Below are 20,733 nucleotides of genomic sequence, written 5' to 3'. Positions count from 1 at the left end.
CACCAATTTAGAACACTATATATTCAAATATAACGTTGGATTTACAATTGGAGAAAATTTTTTCTTCGAACCGACATGACCGAGAATCAGTACAACTCTTTTAAGACGAAATACGACCTACACGCAATACAGGATTATAGAAGAGATTACAGTATACTTGGACACTTTCAGATTTACCACAAAAAGACATTCAAAGTTAAAAAAGAAAATACATCACTTTCTACCTTCAATAATGACGTTCTTCCTCGACAACCAATACCTCGAGTGTGAGAAAATTTTTTGCTCCCTCTGTCGCGAAGCTTCCATTAAAATTTCGATCTCATCGTAAATACTTCCTGCCTGGTTTATGGTTGCAATCTATATGGAGCATAAAATAATTGTCGCAATGAACGAGCAGGCGAGCATATTCATGCCGTATCGATGGCAGTTTGTTCTAGTTTTTCATCGAGCGTTACGGAGCATTGGCTTGTCGCGGCGCTGACAGCGTCACCGAAGTCAACTTTAAGGGGTCGATTAAGCAATTATCCCCCTCTTCGATCGGCACGACGTACGAGATTATCCGCTTCCTGGTTACGTCCAGTCACGATTACCCGTAATTTTCCCAGGAAATTAATTAATACCCATCGTTAAAGCGCTCCCTTCCATCTCGACGCCTTTGCTTTCGATCGACGTCAACGTGCGTCAAGAGTCGGTCTCTTGGACGAGATCAATCACTATCGCGAGGGTGTGAAAAATTAAACCCGTTAGGGGTAAAATTTCACAAATCGCATATTTTACAATTTCTCCTGTAGACTCTGATTCGAAAATGTGGTCTAGAATCACTTTTTTAACGAATTAAACAAAATTTGATAAAATTCATTTCCACCGAGGGTTTACAGAATCAATTTTTTAAACCGTTAAAAATTTTTCCATAAATTGTAATTTAAAAATGACAAACTAACATTTTCGACAGTTTCCTTTAGACATAGCAGTTATGTTTTCCTTTTAATTACGCGATACTTTTACATTGCTGACTATCTTCGAAACAGTCGTGGTAACTAATAATCCATCATTCATAGTAAACATTAATACATTAAAATCCACAATATTCAAACAGGAAACTCGGTACTTAATATCTGTGATATGGTCAATTGTCAATTACGAAATGTTAGTAGAAGATTTTTGCAATTACCGGCGAAAGTAACGCTTCCTAACAATTGGAATATTTCAAAAATTTCATACAATTTCATCCATGAATTGTATTAACGATACATAGGGATAATACATTGCCTAGGTTTCCACCTACACTCTCATAAAAATTCCAATTCTCACACAACGGAGTACCGCCCAGAGATTTATCCATCTTTTATTCATAATTGGAAATTTTTAATCGAATAACAATTTCCCCAATCTGGACTGCCAAAGCCCGAACGGAAGTACACGGAAATCTGTCGGAACAAATGCTTCATAAAGCACATCTCCCCTCCCTTCCTCCCTCCCGTGAAAACAAACTTAACGCGGAACAACCGCGATAAAATTAAGACGGTGCAACGAATAAAACGGAAGAATTAGCAACGCGTTCAGGAAACGATAAAAAAGATCGACGATAAGCCGCGCGATGAGCGTTATTCCGCGGCGAAACCGATAATGTGTATCATCGCTTCGGCAATTTCAGGAATTTCACGCGAGACGGCCTTTCTAGCGGCGCGCCGTCGACCGGGAACAGTCACTTGTGCGCGTTCGGTTGCGCGCAGGCGCCTGCGCATTCGGTTGCGCGCAGGCGCCTGCGCGTAGAGGCGCTCGTGCCCGCGCACACGCGGCGGCCGTCTCGAAATTAAATTTCTATTAACCCCGACGACGATTTTTCCACGCGGATCGACGGCATCATCATTATCATCATCATCATCATCATCATCATCATTATTATCATCATCATCATCGCATCACCCACGCCGGGGCCCCGAGGAAATCGACGTTCCCGACGCTTTCACCGTTCGAGGGCGTTTTCGTCGCGGAAAAAGCGATTGGTACGAAAGCGGCCGCGAAATCATCGGCGGTGGCGCACTTTTCGATTCGTTTCACGCGCGATGTTCGCGTCGGAGAAAATGTACGATCGCACGGCCGGCTACCGAGGGCCCGATGCGATCGTCGGATGTAAATTATACGCAGATAAGGGAATCTCGCGCCGCGCGCCGACAATTATCCTCGCGCCGCGGCGATGTGTCAAAGTTTCAAACGATTTTTCCCCGACACGGTTTGAAAACGAACGCGACGGCGTCCCGGGGTAGCGATCTTTATCCCGGGCTGGTTGGAAAAAAAAGAAGAAAAAAAAATAAAAACTTCCGGTTTATCAACCGCGCGCGATCTGCCGCGGGAAACGAGCGAAAAGGGGCGAATGGGGGGAGGTACGGGAGGAAGGCTCGTGGCTGCCGGAGTAAAACGTTTCGTCGATCGGTACAGTCCGGTGCACGAGAGCGTGGCGTCTCGATCTGTCTCCTGAACGATATTTTAAATCGATACCGATCTTAATCGAGGAAAATTTATACCAACGGCATTACCGACTGGAATTTTATTTAACGTATTTTGTTTTTTTGCGAGATTCTCTGAATTTTTTTTTTGTGGAAAGTTTCATTTTCTTTCGGATTTCTTTTCAATTTTTGCAAACACGAGAGAAATAGGAAGAACGCGAAAGGTAATCGCGATTGGCTGTGGATTCATTCGACTGTTTGCACGCAATTTCGATAAGTGGAAGAGTATGTACTGTACGCGCGCGAGAAGATTGCATGTGGAGGTATCGCGGGTCGTGTTGGTTCAGGGCAGTGTCGTCAGACGCGAAAAGGGTGTGTCTGTGTCTGCTTTGTACATGCTCAAGGAAATCGAACTCTATATTTTCAGATGCAATCTTCTCGCGTGTGTACTATACATACCCACGTTCGAAACGAATTTTCTTTCAATCGAAATAAAAAATGATCGACAAGATATTAGAATGTGCTCTTGTGTGAACAAAATTTGTCGAAATTTGTCTCGATTGCAATACTTTGCTTCTTCATAGATTGGAAAGTAACGATAAAAAGTGTGAATCACTTTTGTTGACATTGTTGATAAAATTTCGGCCAAGAACGATCTTACAACTAACAGAGAATGGAGAGAAGGGTAAACGTAACGATATGTTAAAGACAAGTGACGTATTAACGAAAAATACTTTATTACAATAGAAAAATAGATACAGAAGATAAATTGTATTACACGTATTACAGTCTACGCGGTAAAAGTATACTTCTAGTGACGTCCTTGTTCAAAAGCAATCGTGCAAAAAATAGTCGAACGTCCAATTCGACCTTTAATAACATCTACACACGCACGACGTATTGTTAGTTAACAGTTGTATATTAGGAACAGACAAGGCCGTACTTAAAGGTGGCAAGAGTATCTCGAATACAATTGGTTGAGCGCCAGACAATGTATCTATAGTACGCGCCCGAGAAGAATGCTGTTTCGGTGCATTCATTTTTTTCATGCAAACCTAATGTCGTCAGAAGATTCCTCTTGTCTGGTATCTATCTTAATGACTGTCTGCCAACGCAGAAACATTAATAAACCTCCATCGGCATTCTTCTCGATCGCGAACAGTACATACAGTGTAATTCACATTCGTGTTCAAACACGTTCAATTCTAGGACGAAGGTTGAACAAATATTTGAATTTACACGCAAGAAACCTTATCTAATTTCGTATTTTAGAGCCCGATGAAGATTATATCGATTCTCTGGTTTTTGTGCGACCGACTGTACATCGTCGTGGTTTATCCAAGCGAGCAGCAATGGCCGAGCTTTCAAAGAATTCCGGTGGCCCTTGTACAATATCGTTTAAAACGTCGCTCGATGAAATTCTTCCGTATCGATACGATTTTTCTCTCCGTCGCGCGATAAATTTTCCATCGCGGAACAGCCGCTCGAATCGCTCCTCCGTCGGCACTGTCCAGCAATAAAACTTTCTCGAGCGTAACGACCGACTAATATAACGAGCATCCTTATTTGCTTGTTTCTGCCCGCGTCTAGCGCCGACGCCGCTCACCACGAGGTGTTTATGTGTTTATTTATCGTTTATTTATTGCGTTTGCTTCAGTACCGGGGCTACCGTGCTCGATAGGTCTCGTGTCACTCTTTCGCGAATCTTAGTCACTTTCATCCGTGGAAATACTATTGTCGATGAAACACGAGGATTTTTTTATCCGGTTGGAGAACACATTTTACTAATATTAACTTTGTACCTGAGAGGTGGTTCGCCATCTACTTCAATATATTGGGTTGCTCGGAAAGTTATTTCGTTTTCCAAAATGGAGAATATATAATTTAATAAAATGTTTGTACGCTCTAAAAAAATCGTGTTTCATTTTTACTGGAAAAAAAAAAAAAAAAAAAAAAAAACGAAATGACTTTCTAAACCACCCAATAATTTTTCTATAGATGAAAATATCGCGTCTGGGTAAAATGTTGAAATGTATAGAATATTGAAACAAAAAGATGACGTTTCAAAGTAATTGTTCGAGTCATGTTTACCTTTGGTATAAAATATTTCGCGGAGAAATTCGTAATTGTGCGAGTGACATATGCGTACAACCGAGAAGTCTGAAGATTCTTCGATACGCTTTTCGATTATTTTCATTATCACACATACTTGTACTTCTTAATGTACTCGTTGGTATTCAAACGAATACACAATTGAATTCTTCCTAAAATTAGGACCATTGGACAAACTTGCACGATTTTAAAATTGTTCTTTAGAGTAGAAAAATTCGTAAAACGCTTCTTCTTTTCTTATAAACTTTTAAATAGTACTCCAACCACTCCATCGTTGTGCTCGAGTTAACTCGGGCAGCACGCACGCCAGATGCTCGAATAAATTATACTTTCAAAGTTGGACAAATTTCAGTCGAATAATAAATTCTTCAAATTTATCGATAAACAACGACTAACAATTTTATATTCGAAGAACTCATTCGACGTAGTGTTCGAGGAATTCGTTCGACATGGTATTCGAAGTATTTATCCGAAATGGTATTTGAATCAATTTGTTCAAAGAATTCGTAGGAAGTGCGGCCGAATAAGATTTATTCGAACTGTTATTCGAAGAATTCCCAAGGCTGTGTATTTACTAAAACAACAAAAAACGAAACAAAGAGGAGAATATAAATTTCAGAGTGGAAATATTTAAACACGTTTCGAAATATTCGAAAATCGAACAGATACGTTTCTTCGTGCCTGAAACTCACACGCAATCGTGCGAAAGTTTCTCAAATCCCCTGTTGATAATTTATCCGCGTTCAGAAAATATTGTATTATTATTCGTAAACCGCGACGAGCATCGAGAAGTTAAAATAACGCTCGAATGAAAGATACATGAGGGTAAGTTCGTTAGCATACACTCGGAAGAAGATTCCACGATAAGACTCGTTAATTAAGAATACTTAACACTAGCTGGCACATGGGATATCTTAATGAATTTATAGCTCGCAATCTACATCGGAATCGACTTGTTAAATCTCCGCAAGGGCCCCGTCGCGTGGACGTGGCCGCACGGGCGAAAGTTACGCGTCATTGTCAACGAACGACGTAATGACAGAGCGGCGCGACGCCCGGCGTCACCGCGTCAAATCGGAATTGTCGTTACTAACTGGTCCGAGACTTTCGCGCATTAGCCGCGTTTTCTATTTCGCGGGAAACTCGTACGTACGAGGCTTCCATCGTTGCCGATCGTCCATATTTCATTTCGTCGAGAACACTTCACGCACAGTGGACCGAAATTAGACGTCTCCGTATCACGTGTACACAGACGCACAGCGTTGCACGTGCACGTTGAAACGTGCGTGTACGCGTTAATAATAATACCAATAATAACAACAACAATAATAATAATAATAATAAATAATAATAATAATAATGATTTATGGAAGTTTTAATTCACGTGTTGGTGTAAACGTGCGTTAACCTGTACGTGATAATAATTCGTGCAAGTTTTAACGCACATGTTCACGAAAACGTGGGCCAATGTGAACGACGATAACAAAGTTGTGCGGCTCCTTAATGCACGTGTTCCTGAAAACGTGCGCGTGCAGGTAAAAATGATTTATGCAACTTCTAATGCACGTGTTCACGGAAACGTGCGTTAATGTGTACGTAATTGATAATTTATGCAAGTTTTAACGCACATGTTCCCGAAAACGTGCGCGCGGGTGTAGAAACAATTTATGCAACTTCTAATGCACGTGTTCACGATAACGTGTCTTTGGTGTGTACGTAATAATAATTTATGCATACCTGAGTGCACGTGTTCCCGAAAACGTGCGTGTGTACGTATTAATAATAATAATAATAATAATAATAATTTATGCAAGCTTTCGTGCACGTGTTTTCGGAAACGTGCCTTTGTGTGTACGTAATGCAATTTATGCAAGTTTTAATGCACGTGTTTTCGGAAACGTGCATCCGCGTGAATGCGCACGTTGAATATTCAAGCACGGCTGTCCAAATGTTGCGGTCGTAGATAACCAAACGGAAATTCCAACGTTACTTCTTGTAATAGAATTAGTCACGCGGATCTGGATAAATAATTACGAGTTAAGAGGTGGACGGTTTTGATCGATTTTCTGCTTTTATACGCACGAGAGTTAGTTATTCTCTGGACGATAAACGATATATAACCGTGGGCACGTGTATACCAGGGAAATTCGAATATAAATACACGCGGACCTATATCTGCATATTCTGAGAATGAAATGTGTAATTACGCGTGTATTGAGTATACAGATGTTTACTTCCCTAATGCACGTTTCGCGCATCGTGTGTACACGTGTCCACTGTACATTTAAAGCTGTAATCTCTAGCCAAAATATACATATGTACTTGCCAAAAATAATTGCTGCTCTCAATGACGACAGACAAATATTCGGTAGATGATTTCGGTATTTTCTGTTATCATTTTCGTCTTATCCGCTCAGTTTGTCTGGTTTTTTAAATCTTTGCACAGAGGCATTTGTATCGATCGAACATGTTGATCTCAATTTTCGATGTAATTTTTCTGCTTAGCGTAATTGGCAAAGTTGAAGAAAAATGAAGTGGCAAGGAACGTTACAAAGAAATGAAATATTTATTTGTTATAATACATTATCTCGATTAAAGTGATTAGGAACTTTATACTGTGAATGTACAAAACAAGATATAATTAGACCCAATCGAAAGACAATAATCCCTCTGTATCTGAAATGGAATCAGGGTCTTTGGTTACCAAGAGAGTTGATTTTATCGATCATCGTCATTGTACCTTTATGAGAATATTATTATCAACGCGTAGAGGATAATTCCCTGATTGAAAATTAATACGAACAACGTCACCCCCTCGGATTGCTATTAATTATGTGATAAAAAAAACTTCACTTTTGTATAATTGAAAATAGTCCAAATAAGATGGTGGCTGGACTTATTTTCAGCGGAAAACCCTCGTCAATCTATTGATAATACTTCCATGCATGTGTAAGTTTAAATTTGAATTTTCTATAAATAGACGAAGATCCATTTACGCGATAATAATCAGTAGACACAATTTCTTCTCATTTATTTGGAGGAAAATTGTCTCAGTTTTTCGGGGAAAAATAGCTCAAATTATCTAGGGGAAACTCGTATCAGTTATCCAGAGGGAAATAGCTCAAGTTATCCAGAAGGGAAAATAGTTCAAGTTATCTGAGAAAAATAGCCTCAGTCACCAAGGGAAAAATAGCTCGTTATATAGGGAAGAATAACTCAAGATATCCGAGGAAAATAGCTCAAATTATCCGGGAAAAATAGCTCAAGTTGGCCGAGGAAAATCGTCTCACTTATCAAAGGAAAAGTAGCTCAGGTTATGGGGGGGTTCAAGTTATCCAGGAAAAATAGTTTTAGTTATCCAAGGAAAAATCGTCTAAGTTATCCAGAGAAAAATAGCTCAAGTTATTCAGGAAAAATCGTCTAAGTTATCCAGAGAAAAACAGCTCAAGTTATCCAGAGAAAAATAGCTCAAGTTATCCAGGGAAAATAGCTCAAGTTATCCAAGGAAAAATCGTCTAAGTTATCCAGAGAAAAATAGCTCAAGTTATCCAGAGAAAAATAGCTCAAGTTATTCAGGAAAAATCGTCTAAGTTATCCAGAGAAAAATAGCTCAAGTTATTCAGGAAAAATAGCTCAAGTTATCCGAGGAAAAATCGTCTAAGTTATCCAAAGAAAAATAGCTCAAGTTATTCAGGAAAAATAGCTCAAGTTATCCGAGGAAAATTGCTTCACTCATCAAAGGAAAAGTAGCTCAGGTTATCTAGGGGTGGGAGATAGTTCAAGTTATCCAGGAAAAATAGTTTGAGTTATCCAGGGGAAAAATAGCTCAAGTTATCCGGCGAAAATCGCTTCACTTATCAAAGGAAAAATATCTCAAGTTATCCAAGGGGAAATAGTTCCATTTATCCGTGAAAAATCGTTTCGGTTATCCAGAGAGAAATTGTCTCAGTTATTCGACGACACGTTGCTCAAGTTATTCGAAGGTTACGATTTCCCTCGATTTGTCGAAAAATGAAAGCAAAGTACGTCACTCGTTACGGTGGGGCCTATTTCTTATCAGTTATCCGGGGAAAAATCGTTTCGCCTATCCAAGAGTTTCTCTCAATTTATCACCGCGATGGTAATAAAAAGAACGAAAACGTTGGTTGCCTTTGGAGAAATAAAGAAAACAAATACCTCGACAAGTGACCGCGCAACCCCAAGTCGGTAGCCGTATCCCGGGAATAAAATCATCCTCCGTCCGATCGGGCGGGCAACTCGGAGCGAAAACGTCGCTCTTTCCCCGGATTTTTATCGCGGTTAATTAATCGCGAGTTTCAATTTCCTTCGTTCGTCTCGCGGGCGCCAGGTCGTTTCGCGCGGTACTCGCGCGACCGAAGACAGCGAATAAATGAGCAACGTAAATCACCGAGCGAAAACGTTCTAGCGCGGAGGAAGCCCAGCCGTTAGAGCGAGCGGACGAAGAAAAAAAAAAGAAGAAGAAGAAGAACAAAAAAAAAAAAGGATGGAGAAAAAAAAAGAATAAATAAAAAGACAGAAGAAAGAACGAAACGAAAGGTGGAGGGGGAGGGGGGAAACGAACGATTTCAAGAATTAAGAGGGATTTTATTTACCCCACCGTTTTCACCGTCGTCGCGGCTGTGGCATTAATATTGCCCGCTGCCGCCTCCTAGAGATCGATCTCGTGGGCCCCTGGGTATACGGTTTCAGTTATCGTTTCCACGGATCGCCCAACCAAGGACGCTAGGCTAGATCCAACGATTACTCGGACGAGTAACCAGTAAGATCTCTCTCGATCCTCGAAGAGGACTGACGGATCGATTTCATTATCCTCGCCGAGCGAGCTCGTACGTCTTCTCTCGGTGGGCCCACTCCTACCCCCACCACCCTCGCCTTTTGCCTAGTCCCGCGCAGACCCGAGTCCCGACCGATAGCGGATTCAGGAATGCCTTCTCTCGCCCTATCGTTCATCAAGGCGTCAGTATAATCTCATTCTACTCTGTTACAGATTTCCTGTACCGGCACAGTGTTACCATCGATAACGTTAGTACCGAGGTCGAGATACTGGACACTTCCAGGTGCGAGGTAAGTCCCACCGATGTTTTCTACGTTTGGTTCACGGTGATGGTGGTCAGGGAGGGAGGGAGGGGAGCTGGCATTTTCGCGGCTCGCTAGCCAGCTCGGTCGCTCGGCTCCGACCCGATCCCGGTTAATTTCACTCGGCCGAGACGAGTTTATGGTAATGAAACCGAGGGGGGGAATTCTAACGTAGGAATGTGTTCTTATTGACTTTCTTTTCTGCGAAAGCTACACAGGGTGAGTTTGCTTGAGCGCGACGCGACCGATATAAAACTCCCGTCGTCTCGTTTTATTCCTTTCGTTTCGTTTCATTTTATTTCTCTCCCTTTCTACCTCCACGGTTGCTTCTTTTACCACGGACGATTTACATTCGAGAGATACACGCGCGAGGAGGAGATTTCAGTAATTGGCGCGAAATGAAATCCAGCCGGGAACAACGTGTCCCTGACGACGATTTGCAGTGAACGTTGAACGACGCCGGTTCGAGCATCGGTATTTTCACACGGGGTGAATGCATACCGATCGAAATCTAACACAGGATTTTAAGATGCGAACAAAAGGATTTGGTTACGAATTTGTATTACTTTTTTTTTTCTTTTAGAAATTTTCCCCCCGGTTTGAGACGATAGAGGGTTCTTCCTCGAGGGTTATAATTCTCCTGTTTCGTGCAGATATGATTTTCTTTTATTACGTAGAGTATTTTTATTACTTATTGTCTCGCAAGTATTGTATTTACTTCCTTTGTTTGAAATTTGCATGGTTTATTATAGGGAATGTATAGTAAACAATGCTTAATCAACGTTGACAGAGAAATTTTATATAGAGCATTTGTATCCTATTGTTTACAATCTTTGTGAGAAATGTTATCAGGTGAATAGTTTCAAACATTTGCCTTTATTTTTAAACGTTCAAATTAAAGGGGTGGAAACAACCCTCGAAGTTTAAATACGAAAACTAAATATTTTTCATTCTCTTTGGTATTATTATATATATATAAGGAACGGGAGTCTTTAAGACCAAATTTTCTGGAACGAATTAATTATAAAAACGGTGAAATAAACAAAATTAAAGTAGACATTTCGAAAAGCAACAATTCCCAATTTTCTACATTATTACATAATATTACAATACAATTCCCATTACTGGTGAAACAAATAGGATCGTTAAGATCAAATTTTCTCAAACGAATTAACTATAAAAACGGTGAAATAAACAAAATTAAAGTAGACATTTCGAAAAGTAACAACTCCCAATTTTCTACATTATATAATATGACAATACAATTTCTATTACTGGAGAAACAAATAGGATCTTTCAGATCAAATTTTCTCGAACGAATTAACTATAAAAACGGTGAAATAAACAAAATTAAAGTAGACATTTCGAAAAGTAACAACTCCCAATTTTCTACATTATATAATATTACAATACAATTTCTATTACTGGAGAAATAAATAGGATCTTTCAGATCAAATTTTCTCGAACGAATTAACAATAAAAACGGTGAAATAAACAAAATTAAAGTAGACATTTAGAAAAGAAACAACTCCCAATTTTCTGCATTATATAATATTACAATACAATTCTTACCACTGGAGAAACAAATTCACCGGATAAAGTTCATCGCCTCCGACAAGATTCATTCAACGTATACTCTCTAACGAGCACTATAAGTCTTCCATGGGTCATTTTTAATCGATCTCCGTCCTCTGAACTACCCGCTCCCCGTAAACGCGAGGTTTCTTCGAAAGCGCTCGAGTAAAAATATTTCGAATGCAACATTAGGAAGAAACGCGCGTGGATATTCTATTTACCGTCGTTTCACGCACTCGCGAGGTTCCACACGCCGAATAAATCATCGTTTTCTCGCGCCACGCGGAACGTATCGCAATATCTCTCGAACCGACAGCGCGTGCAACGTTTAAAACCGGAGAGATTTCCACCACCGTGGATCACAAATTATTCGAGCTCGTCCGCGAAAAAGTCAGCACCTAATGATCCCGGATTATTGATGGATACATGACATAGATTGCCGTTAAAATCTCACTCGGACACGCCGCGCGGTGAAAATGTACATTTACGGCCATACGTTTATTTGACAGACTGATTTGCCCGCATGAGTTATGCCTTAGTTGCGAGCGTTTCGTACCAGCTGTAAATTATCCGCCGCTTACAACGGGATCGTCGGCTTCGATTTCTGTTTTACGGTGGTTGGCGAATCCTCCACTTTCCACCGTGAATTTATCCGTTTGGTACCGGTCGGGATTATTTAAGGAGCCTCCCCCTTCTTTTATAAATGAGAAGGTCTTGTAAATGTAAAAACTTGGGAAGAAAGTTTTTACGGAAATTCGGGTTTTAATTCGTTTCAACGTACTTGAAATTTATACAACAATGATGCAATGGAATGTATTCGGTAAGTGTGAACAGGTTTCACCGTGAATTTATCCGTTTGGTACCGGTCGGGATTATTTAAGGAACCTCCCCCTTCTTTTATAAACGAGAAGGTCTTGTAAATGTAAAAACTTGGGAAGAAAGTTTTTACGGAAATTCGGGTTTTAATTCGTTTCAACGTACTTGAAATTTATACAACAATGATGCAATGGAATGTATTCGGTAAGTGTGAACAGGTTTCACCGTGAATTTATCCGTTTGGTACCGGTCGGGATTATTTAAGGAACCTCCCCCTTCTTTTATAAATGAGAAGGTCTCGCAAATGTAAGAGCTTGGGAAGAAAGTTTTTACGGAAATTCGGGTTTTAATTCGTTTCAACGTACTTGAAATTTATACAACAATGATGCAATGGAATGTATTCGATAAGTGTGAACAGGTTTCTTTGTATCGTGTTATATTACGGAATTATTTGATCGGGTTTTAGTCTGTCCCCCGAAGGAAGATTCGGAAAATAAATAAAATTATTAACTTTGAAAAAGAGGGTTTCTATCGGTAAAGAAAAATTTACATATTTAGTGTAGATTGTTCACCCGTGGTAGGAGTAGGAAAATTATTATAAAAATTGTCACTTTTCGGTGACGATTTAACGAGTACTGTTTATCGATGTTTGTTAAGTAATTGAAATCGAATATATGGAATCTAAAGGTGTCAAAACTCGAATAATTTTAATCTTGTTAAATTTTGTCGACGAACGCGTTTTTATCGATTTTCACAAAATTTTTATCTCATCGATACATCGATATCGAAATTTAGATTACCATTCGCTTCGAGCAACAATTAAAAATTACAAACTCTGGTCTACCTTTCGTTTCTACCACTTCACGAAATAAAAAATAGTCTCTTTTTCGTAAATAATTGAAACTTAACTAAAAATATAGATACGCGATACGATACCGAAATTTAGATAATTTAATCCATTTACTACCTTCCATTTCGAGCAATTTTCAGCGAGAATAATCTCTTTCCAGTCTCTTTTCTTAAATAATTACATTTTAATTAAAAGTTACAGACTCTGGTCCATCTTTGGTTTCGATCAATTTCGCAAAATCGAAAAACAATCCTCTCAATCTTTGTTTTATCTTCTCCCGTTATTTCCTACTAGAAAGCCAATCAAAATACCCCAAGAAATCTCCGGTGTCGTTCACCCTCTCGATTGTTCCGATTCGATCACCCAACGACTAAACAAACGGTAAAACAATTCGAAGACGTACTCGTTTGTGGCTCGTTGCACACGTCGAAGTCGCTAATAGTCACCGACACCGATGACTGGACATCTTTAGCAATCAGTGTCAGGGACAACGCGAACAACAAAATCCGCATTCTGGTCGTTGCTTTATGCGCTCTTGCTGGCATAATTCCTCCTGGGCGTCGTTAGAAACCCGCCGGAGGGCGTGCGACAAACGCATTCTCTCGTTTCAATGTCTCCTTTTGCATTTTTCCATACATACATATATGTATGCGCATATATGTACACTAACGGTCAAAAGTTTGGATACATGTACCAATATGTGAAATACTCTTTAATTAGGAATGCAATATAAATGTTTTATGACTCTATAAAAGTAAATTGTAATAGTTGAAATATCTTCTATGGAAATGTTATATGTTACTAAACGTTCTGCTCGTTAAAGTAACTAACTTTTTTCTTGATTAATATTTTGCATAATTTGGGCCTTCTCGATACTAATTTTTGCAGGTTTCCTATTGGCCTGTTTTTCCAAGCAAGTATAAAACTGAATATTTACGTTATAAAAAAATGAATGTTTTAATACTCTATAAAAGTAAATTATAATAGTTGAAATATCTTCTATGGAAATGTTATATGTTACTAAACGTTCTGCTCGTTAAAGTAACTAACTTTTTTCTTGATTAATATTTTACATAATTTGGGCCTTCTCGACACTAATTTCTACAGGTTTTCTATTAGCATGTTTTTCCAAACGAATAAACAATCGTGAAACTGAATATTTACGTCATAGACACGCACATTTTTTGTTAATTAATATTTTACGTAATTTGGGTCTTCTCGACACTAATTTCTACAGGTTTTCTATTAGCATGTTTTTCCAAACGAATAAACAAGCGTGAAACTGAATATTTACGTCATAGACACGCACATTTTTTGTTAATTAATATTTTACGTAATTTGGTTCTTCTCGACACTAATTTCTACAGGTTTTCTATTAGCATGTTTTTCCAAACGAATAAACAATCGTGAAACCGAATATTTACGTCATAGACATGTAATACCATAATCGATACTAGTTATCAAAACAGTAACAGTATAAATCTTTCTCCTGGTAATAGTAAAATCATACAATGTTTAAAAATTAAGATTCGTTGAAAACCTTGCAATTTAGATTTAAGTGCGGTATACAAATGCAGTTGGTGTACCCAAATTTTTGGCGGTACTGTATAAATATTAATAAATATATATATATAATTTTTTTTCTTCCATTTATTCTCGAGCACGCCGCAGAAGTGCGTGGCATCAGCGCCTTTTATATTTATCTTCCGTCGACGGCTGTAAACACGACTATTTCAGTTTATGCACTCGGACTAACCGCGGCGCTCACGAGAGAAGAGTGACTTTTTCGTTTTGCTCCTTTCCCCGGGGCGTTAGGCCGATGTTCATTGTGAAAGTCACGATGAATCATTTGCTTGCTGGGCAAACTCAGCCGGGACGCGCGTTTCGCAATAAGCTGCCGTTCGTTTAGCAGCTTTTTGCCCCGCGCGAATAGCGAGCTGTCCTCTTCGCTCGAGGAATCCACCAAGGTAAACAGAGCACCTTTGTTCTCGATGAAATTGTAATCGTATCGTGCGTGTGGAGGAGGGTTTCATCGGTGGCATGGAGAGGGCCGAGATTTGTCCTCTTGTAACGTCACAGTGGTCGTCGAGTGTTTTCTAAACGTTTAGAGACGAATTAAAGTCCAGAGGTGATATAGAAATTCTCGTTTTTACGAAATCCACCCACGTCGAGGGTAGAGCCCTCACAGAGAGAAAATTTAAGGTTGGGTTCTGGGTACCCTACTCACTCACTCTTTTCTATCGTAACGAATAGTTTTCTTTCGTGGTCGTTTCTGTATTCTGACCAGGATACATTGTAGATTCGAAACATTGAATTAAGCAATGCTCAAGATTACCGATACTTTTCTTCGTAAAATTAGTTTTATTAATATCTTGGACCAGTGGAAGATTTAAGAAGATAACATCTCCTTGGTGTATGTATCTATTTTTCATTTGAATAATTAAAATTTTATATCCAAGTGGATTCGTTCCTATTCTTTGGATAAAATTATCAAAAAGTTTAAAAGGGATCTTTTCTGTTAATACTAGTATTATTAATACAAGTTAAAATTTCTTAATTATCAAAGTCACATTTGTCCGCAATATTCAGCGACAATTGTTCAAATAGAGAACTAATTGTATTCGTCTTTCCCCTTTTATTTTCAAAGATATGGAAAATGTAACGTAAATATGTAGCTAAATAAACCCGCAAAGGTTTAAAATGTTTAAAAAAAAAACTAGTACAAATATAAATACGTTTACCATTGGTAGTTCCACTGTTAATCCATTCGAATCGAACTCGTTACGTGACTGTGGTAAAATTATACAACGATCACACAAACGCGAAATTTTAACGCAGAATATGTATACTTTAATCTTTCATCATCTGTTTTTAAAAGTCTTTGCACACTTTTGACTTTCCATAGTGTATTCAAATCCAACTAGCAAGACTACCTGCCATGAATCGTATTTAAATACGATCGAGTTAATGTACAAAAGGGAAAAAGGAATTTTGCAAGTGGAGATTTATTTTTTTCTATTTTTTTTATACAGCGCACAAGGTTTCGTCTCTGTTTGCAGTACCTCTTCTCAGGCGTCTCTTTTTACGCTTCGTTCCAACGAGATACTAATGCACTTCGGGAAACAACGACCGAACAATCGGTTCGAGTGACGTGACCTTCTAATACCAAATGATTTATACACAGTTTTTGAGCAATTCGACTCGCGAGCGGTGGCAATAATTTACGACGCGGAGAACAATGGCTCCCCGAGACGGTAATATAAAAAGACCACAGCGGAATCTCAATGAGGATTCCGCTCTACCTGCGTCAGGTGAACACGGCGAACCGTGAACGTGGCCCCGGCCGATCGAGTGCTCTCGCGCGTGTGACTGTATGCGCGCGCAGTCGCAGTCGCCTAGATTCGAATTTAAAGGCGATCGTTATTCAATTCAAATACGTGGCTAACGGGCCTTGTCGTAGGATTTCCGCTTCGACGTTCGCGTGCAGTTCGTTACCGTATTCTAGAAGAATCGGGTTAAGGAAGGTCAGGTCGGAACGATCGACCTGAAACTGGCCGATTCTACGGAGATTTGGGTTAAGTAAGGTCAGCCTGGTTCAAATGAACGACGCGTCGCCGGCGATTGCGTCGTCTGAACCCCGTCTGACATCGCGGTGTTCCTTTTTCGAGGTTTTGTACATTTTTGGCCCTCGATCCTCGATCTTTGTAGCGTCGCGACGAGTAATGCTTTTCATGTTTTCTTCTGTTCAGTGTAATCCAATTTGGCGACAAAGTACGCGCGCAGTCGCTGAATGGCCGAAAAAAATAGTATAGAGTGTAGATTCTACACTGTATACTCGGTCAACTTTTTTTTTTATATTTACTCGAATTTAAAGGAACGATATGGGAGATTTTTACGGGTATGTTGAAGAATCGAAAAAAGTATAGTCTAGATTTTCTATTGTATACTTGTTTAACATTTTTTTGTTATATTTTTGTTCGAAGATATTTGTAGCGTCGCGACGAGCAATGCTTTTCACGTTTTCTTCTGTTCAGTGTAATTCAATTTGGCGACAAAGTACGCGCGCAGTCGCTGAAAGGCCGAAAAAAATAGTATAGAGTGTAGATTCTACACTGTATACTCGGCCAACTTTCTTTTTTTATATTTGCTCGAATTTAAAGAAACGATATGGGAGCTTTTTATGGGTACGTTGAAGAATCGAAAAAAATATAGTCTAGATTTTCTATTGTATACTTGTTTAACATTTTTTTGTTATATTTTTGTCCAAATGTAAAGGATCAGTACAGTACATTTTTTGGCTTCGTTATGGTTGCATCGTTCGAATTTAATTCGTTGAAAATTCTTTTAAATTTTCACATTGATTCGATCTATAGATGTATGTTTTTATGGTTCTTCTCGATTGAACTTTAAGAGAATATTTCACGAAATTTTATCTATGCGATCAGTATGGATTTCTAAAGATTGTTTGTATTTCTCAATCATACGTTAGATACTATCGATATTAATGAAGATCAAGATTTTATAGTCTTCATTTTGAACTAGTTTTGTGAATATTGTAATCCAGAAATAATCGTTGCAGTAGCTGTTTGGATGTACCGTTTACTCAAATAACAAAGAAAATATTAAACAACAAATCTCAAAAGTATTCTTGTTCCATGCGATCTATGCAAATTGAAAATAAATGTTGCATTCTAATTCAAAACTTCGTTCTATCCAAATCTCTACACACGAAGAACAATTAACACATTCTTAATTTATTCACCGACATCACAAACACACAATCGAGAACAAATTTCTAACATTCGCAATGAAACGTTTTATTATACATCGCACCTCAAAATCCTCGTGAATATACACAACCGTTCAATAATCGTATTCGATTTGAAGAGGCTTGCAAAAAGCGATAAAAACCACTTAAATCATCTCGGTGGAAGATACGCAAATTTATATCTACTTAAAAATAACCGACAAATAAACGACGAAACCCTCCATCCGTTATGCCTCGAATAAAGATAAGAATTCTACTTATAGAACAAACTAGCGTCCCCCTTTGAGCGAGTAAAAACTTATCCGAATAACTGTTCGCGGGAGTAAACGTCACGTATCGCTATAAAGTTATAAACGAGAATAAAATTTAACCCGGTCCGGGAGTATCGGTCCCCACGAGCCAAGTGTCTTTTAAACCCCTGTCTTTTCGAGAGAATCGGTTAAGGAGAGAGATTCGTTTCGGTTGATTAAATAATAATAACAAAAAAAAAAAGAAAAGAAAAGAAAAAGAAACGAAAAAACGTTGTCGCGGTCGCGAGCGTGCACGTACACACTCGTACGTTTTCTCGTCTGCAAAAGGAATCCAACACATTCCTTATACGCTGCTCGTACTCACGGTACACTGACTCGTCCCTGTCTTATTCGGTAGCCCCGCAACAAGACACGATCGAGCCCAGGTTGTTTTTAGCAAACTGGTTTTTCTACCCGGGGCTTACAATTACCGGCTTCCTTTTTTGCGCTCTGCTCCCCCAAATGTTTGCACCTGTCGCTTAAAAGGCTGCGAACCGTGGGCCAAGATGGCATACCTGGCGTTTCGGATTAGTCCACGGATACGGGCTAAGAATTTTTCGAGCGTCCGGTTGCACCGTAGTATCGCGACACGCGGTGATATTCCACGATTCATTCATTAAATGCCGAACGATTCATTCATAAAGCTTCCGATTCTGGTGTGACGTTAGTGAGCGTTTTCCACGAGTATCGGTAAAAATTTAACGTAAACGGTAGAGAATTCTACGCGTAAAATTGAATCGAAAACGTTGAACGAGATTTCCTCGTACGGTGCTCTCTTCTCGAGGAAATCGATTTCGAAGTCGTTTTGGAGCACGTATGAGGTTTACGTATATTCGGGTTAGTGGATCTTGTAGGTGTTTGTATTTCGTTCGTATATAGATTGTAGAAACGATTATTCGGTTACAATACTATTTTTTTATAATAATCTGCGATATACAATCTTTGTTCTCGAGGAAATCGATTTCGAAGTCGTTTTGGAGCACGTATGAGGTTTACGTATATTCGGGTTAGTGGATCTTGTAGGTGTTTGTATTTCGTTCGTATATAGATTGTAGAAACGATTATTCGGTTACAATACTATTTTTTTATAATAATCTGCGATATACAATCTTTGTTCTCGAGGAAATTGATTTCAAAGTCGTTTTAGAGCACGTATGGGTTTACGTATATTCGGGTTAGTGGATCTTGTAGGTGTTTGTATTTCGTTCGTATATAGCTTGTAGAAAGGATTATTTGGTTATAATATTATTTTCTTAGAATGATTTTGTCCTTTTTAAACGTACATGTAATAGGGTTGTTCCAACAATTTAACCAAATTTACTACACTTTCGCCTTAGTTTTGCAAAAAGAATCAATCAATTGTATTAGTGTAATATATCTTCTTACTATAAAATTGAATTTACAGTAGATGGATTCAAAAATAATAATTGGAGTAAAAGTTTTTTTACAGGTAGAAAAACCATATACTACGATAATAGTACAAATGAAAAAGGGTTCACAATTGATGCTCTTTATTATTCAATTTGTTAATACACATGATATATATTTCTTCAGGGACTAGGTTCTAAACTAATAATTCGGGCAAAAGCCAATTCAATATTCAAAATTGATATTCTTTTATTATTCGATTAATTTCGTTCACACACATGATACATATCTTTCCATACTCTAAATCGCTTATAGAAACAAGATTCTGAAATAATAATTTGCCCAAAAATCTATTGGCACGTTGATAAACCACGCAATCCTCGATACGAACAAAAACCAATAACAAAAGATTCAAAATTAATATTCTTTTATTATTCGATTAATTTTGTTCACACACATAATATATATTTTCTCCATACTCTAAACCTCTTACAGAAACAAGATTCTGAAATAATAATTTTCCCAAAAATCTATTGGTACGTTGATAAACCACGCAATCCTCGATACGAACAAAAACCAATAACAAAAGATTCAAAATTAATATTCTTTTATTATTCGATTAATTTCGTTCACACACATGATACATATTTCCTCCATACTCTAAACCTCTTACAGAGACAAGATTCTGAAATAATAATTTTCCCAAAAATCTGTTCGCACGTTGGAAAATCATACAATCCTCGATACGAACAAAAACTAATAACAAAAGATTCAAAATTAATATTCTGTTATTATTCGATTAATTTCGTTCACACACATAATATATATTTTCTCCATACTCTAAACCTCTTACAGAAACAAGATTCTGAAATAATAATTTGCCCAAAAATCTATTGGTACGTTGATAAACCACGCAATCCTCGATACGAACAAAAACCAATAACAAAAGATTCAAAATTAATATTCTTTTATTATTCGATTAATTTCGTTCACACACATGATACATATTTTTTCCATACTCTAAACCTCTTACAGAGACAAGATTCTGAAATAATAATTTGCCCAAACTTCTGTTCGCACGTTGGAAAACCATACAATCCTCGATACGAACAAAAACCAATAACAAAAGATTCAAAATTAATATTCTTTTATTATTCGATTAATTTCGTTCACACACATAATATATATTTCCTCCATACTCTAAACCTCTTACAGAAACAAGATTTTGAAATAATAATTTGCCCAAAAATCTGTTCGCACGTTGGAAAACCATACAATCCTCGATACGAACAAAAACCAATAACAAAAGATTCAAAATTAATATTCTTTTATTATTCGATTAATTTCGTTCACACACATGATACATATTTTTTCCATACTCTAAACCTCTTACAGAGACAAGATTCTGAA

At 38.2% G+C, this 20,733-nt stretch overlaps 1 protein-coding gene across 2 annotated transcripts in view; it reads left to right on the top strand.

Annotated features, from left to right (window-relative positions):
• LOC143150167 (ras-related and estrogen-regulated growth inhibitor) overlaps nt 1–20,733 on the top strand; it is a 114,345-nt gene that overhangs the window by 40,879 nt on the left and 52,733 nt on the right. For both annotated transcript variants that reach the window (XM_076318233.1, XM_076318234.1), the window contains one exon: nt 9,568–9,644. In XM_076318233.1, coding sequence (XP_076174348.1) covers nt 9,568–9,644 — 77 coding nt within the window. The remainder of the gene's footprint in view (nt 1–9,567; nt 9,645–20,733) is intronic.

Source organism: Ptiloglossa arizonensis, chromosome 8 (assembly GCF_051014685.1).
Source record: "Ptiloglossa arizonensis isolate GNS036 chromosome 8, iyPtiAriz1_principal, whole genome shotgun sequence".
NCBI classification, from domain to species: domain Eukaryota; kingdom Metazoa; phylum Arthropoda; class Insecta; order Hymenoptera; family Colletidae; genus Ptiloglossa; species Ptiloglossa arizonensis.
This window is presented reverse-complemented; position numbering and strand designations above follow the sequence as displayed.